The 13209-nt window shown below is 41.1% G+C and overlaps 1 protein-coding gene across 1 annotated transcript; it reads right to left on the bottom strand.

Moving 5' to 3' along the window:
* Nucleotides 1–2764: 2764 nt before the first annotated feature.
* kcnj4 (potassium inwardly rectifying channel subfamily J member 4) lies at nucleotides 2765–12785 on the bottom strand. The gene is made up of 3 exons (XM_043226742.1): nucleotides 12152–12785; nucleotides 9334–9495; nucleotides 2765–6097 (listed from the first exon to the last, which is right to left on the bottom strand). Exons 2-3 carry the CDS (start codon nucleotides 9354–9356, stop codon nucleotides 4633–4635), a joined length of 1488 nt encoding a protein of 495 aa, XP_043082677.1. The 5' UTR covers nucleotides 9357–9495; nucleotides 12152–12785; the 3' UTR covers nucleotides 2765–4632.
* Between the last annotated feature and the right edge of the window lie 424 nt (nucleotides 12786–13209).

Genomic DNA, 13209 nt, shown 5'->3' with positions numbered 1-13209 from the left:
CTCTCTCTCTCTCTCTCTCTCTCTCTCTCTCTCTCTCTCTCTCTCTCTCTCTCTCTCTCTCTCTCTCTCTCTCTCTCTCTCTCTCTCTCTCTCTCTCTCTCTCTCTCTCTCTCTCTCTCTCTCTCTCTCTCTCTCTGTCTCTCTCTCTCTCTCTCTCTCTCTCTCTCTCTCTCTCTCTCTCTCTCTCTCTCTCTCTCTCTCTCTCTCTCTCTCTCTCTCTCTCTCTCTCTCTCTCTCTCTCTCTCTCTCTCTCTCTCTCTCTCTCTCTCTCTCTCTCTCTCTCTCTCTCTCTCTCTCTCTCTCTCTCTCTCTCTCTCTCTCTCTCTCTCTCTCTCTCTCTGTCTCTCTCTCTCTCTCTCTCTCTCTCTCTCTCTCTCTCTCTCTCTCTCTCTCTCTCTCTCTCTCTCTGTCTCTCTCTGTCTCTCTCTCTCTCTCTCTCTCTCTCTCTCTCTCTCTCTCTCTCTCTCTCTCTCTCTCTCTCTCTCTCTCTCTCTCTCTCTCTCTCTCTCTCTCTCTCTCTCTCTCTCTCTCTCTCTCTCTCTCTCTCTCTCTCTCTCTCTCTCTCTCTCTCTCTCTCTCTCTCTCTCTCTCTCTCTCTCTCTCTCTCTCTCTCTCTCTCTCTCTCTCTCTCTCTCTCTCTCTCTCTCTCTCTCTCTCTCTCTCTCTCTCTCTCTCTCTCTCTCTCTCTCTCTCTCTCTCTCTCTCTCTCTCTCTCTCTCTGTCTCTCATGTTTTTTTTTACATGTAATTAAATTGACTGCAGGATATATATATATATATATATATATATATATATATATATATATATATATATATATATATATATATATATATATATACTTTTCTTAAAGGATAAAAAATATGTAAATATTATACATATATTATACTTTTATTTTACTTTTATTTCAATTTTTTTATATAATTTTTTTAAAAATGTAATATGTAATATTTTAATATATATTTTATGCTTTTTTTTAAGCCTCGATGCTGCTTCAGTGACTTAAACTGTACTAAACTGCTAAAATATAATAGCTAAATAATATTTCATGTTTGAGTGCACAGTATACTAACTCAACTAATTCAAATCAATTTATAGCATTAGTTTAATAACATTAGTTCAATTAAAATGTCTTTTTTTTCAATAATTTTTGTGGCACGCGATGTCAGTGATGAAGTGACGCTGGAAAACATCCCATGATGTCACTTCCTGCACTTGACGTGGTTTAAGACGGGATGGAAAGAGTTCAAACCCGTAACCAACTAAAACCAGCTAAAAGAATATCTACAACAAAACACATTTAAACACGAAAGAAAAATGAAGAAAGTTCTTGCCTTTGAACTTTTATTCTGACCCTTGAGGTCAAAGGTCACTGTTAGGGGCCGCTCTCGTAACCCGATTAGATTAGTGTTACAAATTAGTCATCTAATGGTTTTTCTTTCTTTTCTTTTCTTTGTTTTGAGACTTAAATTATTCAGAAATAGCCTTAACCTTTTTCTGAATCAGTTTAAGAGGAAGATAGACTGAGCAGACTAGTTCTAGTTAAGACTAGTTAAGGGTGGCTTCTGAATGTTTCCTGTCTCTCTGTCTCCCTCTACTGCTTCTGTCTGAGACTCAAGAACACACGGGATTACTGAGAGAGAGAGAACCTGAGAGAACATTAAGAGTCCATTGAGTTATAAAACATATACTATATACTATACTACTAATCTATTCTTTTTACAACCCTTCGTTTGAAATATTCTGACAGCTAAAACATTTCACGAGTGCAGCACGTCCATGAAGAATGAACGCCTGTAAACATCTTTATTAAAAAGCAAATAAGTTTGAACGTTCTGTTAGCGTTTTAGAAGAAAGTCTGGAACCCTAAGAGAACCTTGTTAGAATGTTGGTTCTAAGAAAGTGTTCCGTTTGTGTCGTGTTGATATAAAACACTTGGTTTTTCACGCTTTATGTAGGACTCAAAGAGTGCCTGTGAAAAAAAAAAAAAATAAATATATATATATATATATATATATATATATATATATATATATATATATATATGTTTATATATATATTTTATTTTATTTTTTTACGTGAATAACATATATTTCTCTTTTTAAATATATTGAATGTTGTATTTTTCTATTACTTTTTTTTTGTAGCCTAGGTGTTAATTTGTAGAAAGCAGTGAGATCCAGGATTATTTTGGAAAGCTTTGTAATTCTATTTTAACATGAAGTTGAGTGTGTGATAGAAATGCCTATATTTTCCACACACACACACACACACACACACACACACACACACACAGAGAGAAGAAGACATTTTATGAATGCCTTTAAATTAAACCTAAATATGTAATGCTCTAAAAATATGTTTTCCTTTTTTTTAATCGTCTGGCAGCTAATGTTTATTTGGTCACGTGTGTATTTGTTCTCGTGACACTGGATAAATAAAGAAGTAAAAAGAGCACGGGTGAGCAGCAGGGGCGCTGTGCTGTGTGTGTGTGTGTGTGTGAGTGTGTGTGTGTGTGTGTGTGTGTGTGTGTGTGTGTGTGTGTGTGTGTGTGTGTGTGTGAGATGTTGTAAAATGAGCGTCTTGCTCCCCCCGCCGGTGAAATCTGGTAATCACGTGTGCGATCTTATCTCCTTTTGCAAATAACGTGTATCTCTTTTAGCGAGCAGCTGCGGGGTTGCGTCGCGTTTCAGGAGTCGAGTTCGAGTCTCACGCGGAGGTCACGTGATCAGCGACGTACGCCGCCTCACGCGGGCTCAGACGCTCAGAAGAGGTGCAGTAGAAAGATTTATTTCAGTATCACATGAGAAGGTGCAACACAACAAGATAAAGTGCATTTCAGGAGTTTTCGACGCTTTCAAGTAAAGTTTCTCCATCGGAAGATTTTCAAACGGGAAGACGCGTAAAAGATTCCCATCATGCAGCAGCTTTATATTTACACACGTCAGAAGTCAGCCGGAGGAAAGTCTGGGGAAACGTGGAAAACATTAGCATTGCTAGCATACTAGTTTAGGCTATACACGAAAGCTTGCACGACCGCGTCCGTCTGCCCGGGGTTCACGGTACAGACCGACAGAGAAAGTGCTTTTTCCACAAACACACGTCAACATAAATCACATTAAACCTCGTTCCCTTTTAAACGCGCAAAACCACACGACGTCATTCTAAAACTAGCCCGGGATCTCGGCTTGAGTTAGCATGATCGCGTGGAAGCCTCGGAACACAGACAAAACAAAAGAGTAGATGTGAGAAAACTACCAAAAAACAGTTACTGACTGTGAGGAACTAATTCTGGACTGAGACAAGCGCAGATCTCCTACTAGCATCAACGGGCTTCCGTAGTTTTAACTCGTGACGCTAGAAACTAGCATGCGTCATTGCTTCGAACGCGGGAAGATTCGATAATTAATTAATTAATTTCAGGCAGCGTTCACAGCTTTCATTTTTTCCATCCCTTCAAATTTGACGTCAAGTCAAGTGTTTTGTTGAACTCACAGGTATAGTTTAACTATTAAAGGTAGTTCCGGTGGTTTCATCTACACACGTATCAGTTTATTGCACTGTTGTGACCTGGTGAACTCTTGTTATTTAGCGTCAAACAACATCAATGAAGCACATGGATCCATTTTGCCTGAAGACGTGAACAGGTTTTTTTGTGTCATATTTACAGTAACGGTCCACATGAAGAGAGAGAAAGGTCAGTCTGTCCTGAGCTCGACTCCTTTGGTGCTTCGCTTGTTTCAGTCTTCTTGGCATGGCTCTTATTTTCGGTCGTCAGCTCCAGCCAGGATGCGTTTCATCTCTGCTGGGAGCCTCATCAATGACCATTTGTGTGACACGGCACGGGGTCATGACCTTTAGGGTCACGCGTCCCTTGGGGCCGGACACACCCACTTCCTCCTTTGGGGAAGACTGCGATGAGCAAAGTACAAAACCAATGCAGGCAAGGCGATTTATTTATATATAAATAATAGACGGAAGTATTTATTAATATAAATATAGTCAATGTTTTTTTATTTAAATGCTTATTTATCTATAAATGTGTTACTTATATTAAGTATATTTATTTATGCAAGTAAATAATTTGGATGTATAACATTTATATAATACACTTATATAAGCGAGTACTTGAGATACTTGAAAATCTGGAATCAGAGGGTGCCGAAAAAATTAAGAAAATAGCAATTTAAGTTCGTAGCAATGAATGTTAATAATCAAAAATATTTTAAAATATATTTACAGTGTTTACTTAATATACTAAAGATTTGAGGCATGATATTTGACCCATACAATGTATTTTCGGCTACAAATATGGCTGTGCTAGTTATGGTTTTATGTTTATATGCATGAACTTGTTGTATGACTGTATTTTTAAATGCATTTCATGTAACTGAATGCATTTGTTTACTTATATCAGTGCATATTTGTATATAAATGCGTTTTTATAGCTGCATTTAAATATTTATATGCTTAATGTTCTATTTTTATATTTAAGTAAATTATTCAATATTTACGTAACGCGTTTATATAAATCAATATCAATGCATTTTTATGACCTCAGTGTAATAAATTGCGTTCATTTACATTAATGTCTATATAAACGTATTTAAATGAAAGCGTGTACTCGAGGGACGGTCATATCTCGGACTCGCTCTTGTAAGTCATGGGGTCGAGAGGTATAGCAGTCTGGAGAATGTCAAACTCGATCTGATTGTCCATGTCGAGCACGCAGAGCATGTTGTTTCCGGAGGTCATGGTGGCCGAATCCTGGAACATTTTCTGGAAGTCTGTGGGAGCGTCGGTCAGCTGGTCCTCGTCCTCCCCGCAGCACAGCGCCACCTCGTTCTCGTAGCAGAAGGCGCTGGGCGAGTGCGGCGGCAAGAGCGTCTGCGCCCGGCCGTCCGGCGTCACGGAGCGGGACGACCCCGCCGAGCGCCGGCCGCTCAGCTCGCTCAGCTCTTTAGCGCTGCAGGCGGGCGTCGAGGGAACCTCGTAGGTCTTGTGGAAATGCGCGTAATCGACCTGGTAGCGGTCGCAGTCCTCGAAGATGACCGGCTCGAAGCGGTGGCCCCAGAGGATCTCGCGGGAAAGGTAGGAGCTGCGCGCCTGCGTGGTCATCGCCGTCGCCTCCACCATCCCCTCCAGGATCACCACGATCTCGAAGTCGTCCGATTCGAGATCCGCCCGGCTCATTCCCCAAAGCGGCGAGTCCTCGTCGATTTCGTGCACGATGACTAGCGGCGACACCAAGAAGAGTCGGTCCGTGCCTTCGTCGTAACCCACGTTTAAATCCATCTGTTCCAGCGGGATGAACTCCCCCTCCGCCGTCACGTAAGGCCGGATTAGCTGCGCGCGAACGTGGGCCTCGACGATGTGACTCCGCCGGAGGTTCCCGACGCGCCACATTAAACACAGCTTCCCGTCACGCAACGAAATCACAGCGTTGTGCGAAAACAGCAAGGTTTGGTTCCGCTTCTTCGGACGCGCCATTTTGGCCATGATGGTGCCGATCATGAAGGAGTCAATGATGCAGCCGACGATCGATTGCACCACGACGGTCACGATCGCTACCGGGCACTCTTCAGTTACGCAGCGCCAGCCGTAGCCGATCGTGGTTTGCGTCTCGATCGAGAAGAGGAAGGCGCCGACGAAGCCCTCGACGTGCAGCAGACATGGTTTCCAGGGCTTGCCGCCGCTCCCGCGATCTTTATCGAAGTCCCCGTGCGCTAAAGACACGCTGTAGAAGATCAAGCCGAACACCAGCCAGGAGAACAAGAAGGTGGAGCAGAAGATCATCAGCAGGTAGCGCCAGCGGATGTCCACGCATGTCGTGAAGATGTCCGCCAGGTACCGCCGCGGCTTGTCGTCCATGTTGGCGAAAACCACGTTGCACTGGCCGTTCTTCTTGACGAAGCGGCTCCTCAGCTGGCCGCGGCCGGACGTGGAGATCTTCCCGTTGTAGCTGGTCCTCATCACCGCTGACGCCGCGCTTGGCCCCGCCTCTCCTCCGGGCGAGTGGAGCCGTCCGGTGCCGTGGCCATTGTGGAGGCCGAGGGTGGAGATCTTCAGGCCCTCTTCATCAGGGGACACGATGCTGTACCTGAGAGGGACAACAGAACAGTCTTCAGATGGATTTTTTTCACAACCTGAATTAAAGGAACATTTTGCTGAATAATTATAGTTATTAACCATTTTCAGTTTTGCTATTATGTTGCATAATATATGCTGAATGTTTGACATCACAAGTTTTAATATTGTGAAATACACTCAAAAAAATGATATGTTGGCCTTACTTAATTTTTTAAGTAAGTTCCACGTAATTAAGTTTGTCTGCATTTAAGTAACTTTATTGATTTCCGTAAACTTGTGTCAAATATTAGTTTGGGCCTACTTAAGTTTATTAAGTTAATAACAAATATTAAGTATTATTAATATATATTAATATTAGATTAATTAAATTAAATATGACTGTTTCAGTCAGTTTAACACAATGCAATTGTTTAAATTAGAAACCAGACATAATGGATTCAAATTAATTTTTTTAATAAAATGAAGAGTGATGGAGAATAATTTTTCTTTAATTTATATATTTTCTGTTTTCTTTTTCATTCCGGTTATTGTACAGGGCTGTCAATTGATTAAAATATTTAATTGCGATTAATCGCTGAATTTAACTACTTAATTGCCACTTAATAGCACCTTTTTCTAATGTACCTTAAATTAATACTTTTTATGTTTTTTTTATGCAAATGCATGTTTATTAGTGAAAAAATAGGGCACATAGAATTTTTGCATCTCACTTCTTCAAAGCATGCACAATTTTTATACATGTTTTGAGTAATTTCATGTGCTTTTTAATGTTTTCTTTAATATAACCAGACTCATGCATTTGATTCTGATTTTCAGTCTTTGTATTGGTTTTCGCTGAATGTTCATTTCACATGCTTTTGTGTTCATTTTTAAATATTACCGTTGATTTTATTTCAGTTATAGTGTTAGGCATGTTTATGTTATTTTAAATTAGCTTTTTATATATTTTTACTTTTTCTTCTATTTCTCAAACGTTATACATCCGTTTCTCTCCATGAATTGCTTTGAATAGTTACAGATAGCTAAAAACTGCGAACGTAATTGAATGATCTTTGAGCTAAAGACTGTTTTCCAGCAGAACTTCAATGGCTTTCATGATTGACCGGTTTCTCTTTTCACGTCTATGAAGCCGCTCTGAAACTCTCTGCATTGCATGACGCAGCTCATATAAATAAGTGAAGGTGTGAAATGTGAGTTTTTGGAGCCGCGGGAGGACAGGTGAAGCGCTGTAATCTGATTGGAGCGTTTGTTCTTTCCAGTGACCGCTCTAAAGGACACACACTCACTCCAGATAAACCATGAGTCACTAATGCGTCTCTCTGCAGAAACACCCGGCGGATTCTCCAGATGAACCTCCCGGACCTTCACCCGAAGCTTCCGTCGGCGTCTGGCCCGCTTGGCGTCTCCACGGTTTCCCTGTCCCTATCTTCAGATTTTTGTGAGTGAAGGTATATGAGGGCCTCAGGTGTGCGTTACCTGCCCTCTTCTGGGATTATGAGGGAAGGCCAGTCATTTAGCCATATCAGGATTGCGGTCAGTGAAGGTTTAGGGATTATATCCTGAGCCCTCTCACACACACACACACACACACACGCTAATGAGCAAATAAAGAGAGTCTGATGGTGCTCTCAATCTTCTCCTGATGTTTGGTGGAGCACTAGAGTGACAGTCAATTTTTATTCATCTCTATTACTCTGCCTGTCAAACGATAAAAATATGAAATCTGGCTGTTAACATTAACACTAAAGATTTTGGCCTGACGTTTATGATTTTAAGCTTTTTCCCATCCTCAGAAAGTCAAGGGAAATGTTCTACAAGTTGAATATCCCAATGGGGTGTTATCTAGTTAAAGGTGCACAGATTGGCATATTTATCTGAAAACCGGAAATAAACTAAAATTTCAAACTTCTTGCCTGATTTTGTTTTCGTGTTAGAGTTTATGGGAGTATTAAGGGGTTTTCTTCATCAGAAAATACCGTTCACGGACGGAAAAGAAACCGGCATCGTTATTTATTACACGGCTACGTGAAATACTCGATTCTGATTGGTCGGTTGCCACATTCCATGGTTAGTTATTCCCGGATAACGATCGGTAAAACTAATAACGCTACGATGCACGAACAGATCCCTCGGAAAAAATCATCAGAATATAGAGAGAAATAAACCTCTAAAGGTTGGTGTTTGTAAGTGCTGTTGAAGTAGAGATAATTGTTTTAGGAAATCTAAAAAAACGCAAATATATAAAACCGGCCAAATGAAATATGAGCAAACCCTTCGGTATAATCCATCAGAATATCGAGAGGAATAAAACTGTACCGTTTGGTGTTTGTAAGTGCTGCTGAAGTGGAAAAACACCATTAGAAGTACTGGACTATGAACAAATACATATACAGTGAAACACTCAAAATCAGTGATATTTGACCAAAGCCTTCAGCAAATACCTTCAGTATACAGGAAGGAATAAAACTGTTGGTATATGGAAATGAGGCCAAATTGGAGAAACATATTATTGGAGAATGATATATTGCAATTGAAATCTACAGGCTCAAATAGAAAAAGTACAATAAAACAAACACTTTTTGGATGTTTTCTTTCCACTAATCTAAAAGAAGACATGACATGGAGGTAAAATAGCTCATAATCTTGATCTTTAAGGTCTAAGATGGTCTTGTTCTAGAAAAGCAGCATTTAACACACATTTTTTGAGTTGAGTTGAATCCTGTCCGCTTTTCTTCCATTTTTAAAAGGACTTTTAACCCAAAAAGGAGCATTCTGTCATCGTTTACCCTCTCTTATGTTCTTCCAAACCTTTCTAAACACATGGAACAAAACAAGCATGGCTGCCCACTCTCTAAATATCCTCCATCGTGTGCCAAATTAAAGTCGTGAGGTTTGAAGGACTTGAGCAAATGTTGACAGAATAATACAGTTTCTGTGAACCGTGTGTTTATTAAAATGATCTAATTACTCCTCAGGCGTGTGGTGTTTACGGTATCGGAAGAACCAAAGCCTTCGGTAAACGAACATGAACACCATCAGATGTTCACCGGGCTCTTTAGCTTCAGCCTCTTCACGCTTTATTATTTTCTTTGCTCCTATTTGTCACCAGCTTCTGAGTCCGAGACAAATTAACTTCGAAGCAAACTTTTTTTTTAATTGCATCACATAGACTGATCCCTCCAAATAAAAGTTGCAATATTAGAAAGAACCAGAATTGGGTAAACTATGCGCACGTTCTCCTCTTACCTGTTGGCTCTGTTGGTTCCCATGCTGTGTTTGATCTTCAGTGTGTGTGTGTGTGTGTGTGCGCTGCGTTCTTCAGTGACACGACACAGCGGTGTTCTCCGTTTACCCGGAAAGATTGGGTATCGGCATCCTGACACACCTGGATCTGCTTTGTGTCACACACTGCGGACAGAGAAACAGAGGCTCGTCAGTCGGGGAGATGCCATGCGGACACACACTCTGTTTGTCTTCTGGTTTGGATGCTGTGATCTGGGTCAAAGCAGCTGCTAAAATAGCCCACACACACACACACACACACATTCAGATGTAGGCTAACAGCATGTTCTCTAAATGTCCAGCTCTATATTTAGACTTGTATTTTTAGATTCAAAATGTATAACATATACAGCGGCTCCAAAGAGTAATTAAACATTCGATTTGTACAAAATGCGGAAATACAAAAAAAGATAAGAATTAGCTTCTGCTGACCAACTTGTTATTGTGTGTCTTCACTTGAAACGTCTTGTCTGAAAAGTACATTTCGATAAAGCCCAGCGCTTAGCATAAAACTGGATAAGATTACGTGTTAAAATGTGACTTTCTGTAAGGTTTTTACCGTTGCGTCGCTAACGTGGCTAGCCGCTAACGTGGCTAGCAGTCTTTCCTGTAGCTTAAACAGTAAAGCGCCGAGATCACGGGTTTGATTTTTCCAGGGAAAGCAAGAGATGATAAAATGTAAAACTGTGTGCAATTTAAGTGTCCTTGCAATAAAAGCGTCTGCTTAATGCACACATCTAATCTCTTATTGGAAGTTTGCATGCTAAAGCTTAGCGTTGATTTGAACCGAAATGGATCTAACTGACTGGATCCAATTTATGAGTGAATTATGTTTTTTTATTAATCAACGTAAAGTTGTTTATGCTAAAAGTTCTTGGTTAAACGTACAGTAATCTGTTGATAGCTCAAATAAAATGTCAGACCCTTTCCGTTTGGAGGGTGGGTTTGTGGTGGATGTTGTTTAAAGTCGCTGTAGTCATGTCTGAAGGGCGGTTTTCTGCGTTTCTTGACACACACACACACACACACACACACACACCTCCTCTAAGATACTGTTTGTGAAGAACGGTCAAGTTAAATGACATTAAATAGTTTGAGGAGAGAGCGGGATTGCTTGAGATGAAAACGTCTACAGGACTCAATAACTGCTCTTTACAATGAAAATGGACTTAACCTTTGTTACACAACACGAACACACACTCAATCTCTGATTCGTGTGTGTGTGTGTGTGTGAAGACGTTTCTTGATTCCTAATCCAATGATATCTGAATAATCTCTTCATCTCTCGTTTCTACCAGCGATACGAAGCAGATCCAGAGAAATGAACCCTAAGAATCCTGCGCTGTAATCTGAGACGTCCATCCGTCTGTCCGCGTGTGTGTGTGTGTGTGTGTGTGTGTGTGTGTGTGTGTGGGATTAACATGACAGCAGCACACATTGACAGAAGGTGACTTTGGACTTGAGCAGATTTAATCTGATATATTTATTATTCTTTACTGGTTAAATGATGAATCTTCTCTGAGTGTGTGCCGGGAGAACTCCTGATTTTGTGTATAGTGTCATTTTCTCAGAAGGCTTTGTTTTTTGGGTTCGTACAACAGTCCCAGCGAGCGTTTCTTCAGTAATAGAAACTATATAAACGTCTCTTACAGTAAACAATATAACGACGTAAGTTTGATTTCGATACCTTTTGTGGCTCGGTACATTGGCTTTGTGTATTTCGTGTAACTCTATAGACTTTATATCACAAAAAATGCTGTCATGCTTTCACATATACCATAGTACCGATTACCATATTTAAATAACGCATGATTTTCCCGCCAGTTTATGTAAACGTGTGATATTAAGCGTGTGTCTATTCTATAACGATAGATAAGTGAAGTTAAAACCGTGCTTCGGAAACATTTTGTTTTTGTCAGTGCATTAAGTGCATTAAGGTCTTATTGATCAGGGGAATCAAGTGAAGTCACGCGGCAGATTCTCCGGCACATTAAGCGCTTTCCACTGGAAACTGTCCGAAACGCGCGCCAACGCCAAAAAACCGCGCCACAGAACTCTAGTTTCCCGCGCTTGCAGTTCAAACCGCTTCGTCGGTTACCGCCGGTTAGTTCTGTGGTAAAGACAATGTAAACCTGATCAAAACGCGTGTAATTTCTTCGAAGCGAGCGCGGAGGGCTCGTCTCGCAGCAGATGTTCGACTCAGATCTGCGGGATTGAGACTGTGGCGTAAAACGTGACGCGCAGGTACGTTTCCGCGCGCGCGGTAAATCCGGCAAAGCTCCAGATGCGGCGCGCGGTCAGTGCGTGATCTCCAACACAGAATAATCTCTTTTCATTACAACACCCAAGTTTCTTTTCTCCGTTTCAGACGCATTTATCCGTCCGCCCGCCCGCCATCCATTTGACATGTACCTCAGTCCTTCCTATGTGCATTTTATTATTAAAAAAAATTACAGATGAAAGCTTTAATTGATCATTTAAGAATTTTAATCAGGCATCAAGTGGGCTATAATTTAACATGATTTTTTGTTGCTGTTTTTACATGAAATTACTAATATAGTAATGTAATAATACTATTATGATAGACCTAATAATAATAATTGCCATATAAGCATGTAATATACCCACATAGGTAGATTTTCACACTAAACGCTGCGACATCGTCGTCCAAATGCCAGCAAATTATTCTTTTATGCAAACGAACTAGGAATAAAACTTTTAACGGCGTTTCAAGCAGTCAGACAAACTTGCCACACACACGAAGGTATGAAAAATCGCTCACCTTATGAAAGCAAATATCTCATCCGCAAACGGTCTCCCCGTAATTTTCTCTTCTCCTCGCGCTCATTTGGTGTTTTGGCGTCGCGCGCGCACTCCGTCCGCTTGTCCTGTTTTCTCTCTCTCTCTCTCTCTCTCTCTCTCTTTTTTATTCTCCGAACACACCCATCTTTATCACGACGCGTGTTTGTGTAATTCGTGTTTTCTTGTAGTTTTCGCAGGTTAATCCCTCGCTTTGACTTCGCTCACGCGGTAATCTCCGAGCGCGCGCGCGCTCTCCTCCTCATCCTCGCGGTCTCGCGCTCATGTGGGTGACCGGCGGATAACGGAGGAGGAGGAGGAGAGAGATGTGAGCCTGTCACTGCGATTATGCTCACTTCGGATTGATGTCGAGTGAAATTCCGTCCAAATTAGCGCAGGCGTGATCGAGATGCGGCCGCGCGCTCTCCTGTTCACGACATTGACGGGCTGTCTCGGCGGGAATGCGTGCTTTTTGCTTCTGTCCGTGGGATAACCGACTTTTAATGTTTTTCCGTTTTCTTCAGCGCCACAGATTTTCTGCTATTCTTAGAGGGAACGTATCTCTCTTCCTCCTCTTGTCAAAGTATTTTAGTGTCCAAACCCAAATGTTCTCCCGCATCTCTTTCTGTCTCCTCTGGGTGACATGTTCACGCTCTGGGTGTTCATATCTCTCTGAATTATAAAAATAATAATAATAATAAAAAATATATATATAAATACAGGATAGATTTCCAAAAGCACTAGTGAACATTTCCTAAAACACCAGTTTCTAGAACATTTTGCTTGCTTTGAAGGCCTCATTCACCACTGAACTACCAGAAAGATTGCACTGATGTTCTTTATTGGAACCGTTGCCAATAAATAACCTATTTTTAACGCCTTGAGGAGGCTAAAAACATCACTAACGCACCACTCGAAGGGTTCGACAGAGTCTGTGTGAACGCTGGTTTTGTGACCTCTGATGTGTTTCTGTCCAGATTATTTCCTTTTAGAGATTTAAGAGCGGCCGCTGCACGGTTTCTATGGAGACCCGCGGTTGTT

The sequence above is a fragment of the Puntigrus tetrazona genome, chromosome 3 (assembly GCF_018831695.1).
Source record: "Puntigrus tetrazona isolate hp1 chromosome 3, ASM1883169v1, whole genome shotgun sequence".
NCBI lineage: Eukaryota > Metazoa > Chordata > Actinopteri > Cypriniformes > Cyprinidae > Puntigrus > Puntigrus tetrazona.
Note: the sequence above shows the minus strand (reverse complement) of the source record. Positions and strands in the feature narration are given on the sequence as shown.

Bases quoted from the DNA above. Each gene is read 5' to 3' on its own strand.
- kcnj4 (XM_043226742.1), bottom strand. From the start codon at position 9,356: ATGGGAACCAACAGAGCCAACAG. The intron at 6,098-9,333 runs GTAAGAGGAGAA...TGTCCCTCTCAG, and splicing joins GGAACCAACAGAGCCAACAG to GTACAGCATCGTGTCCCCTG.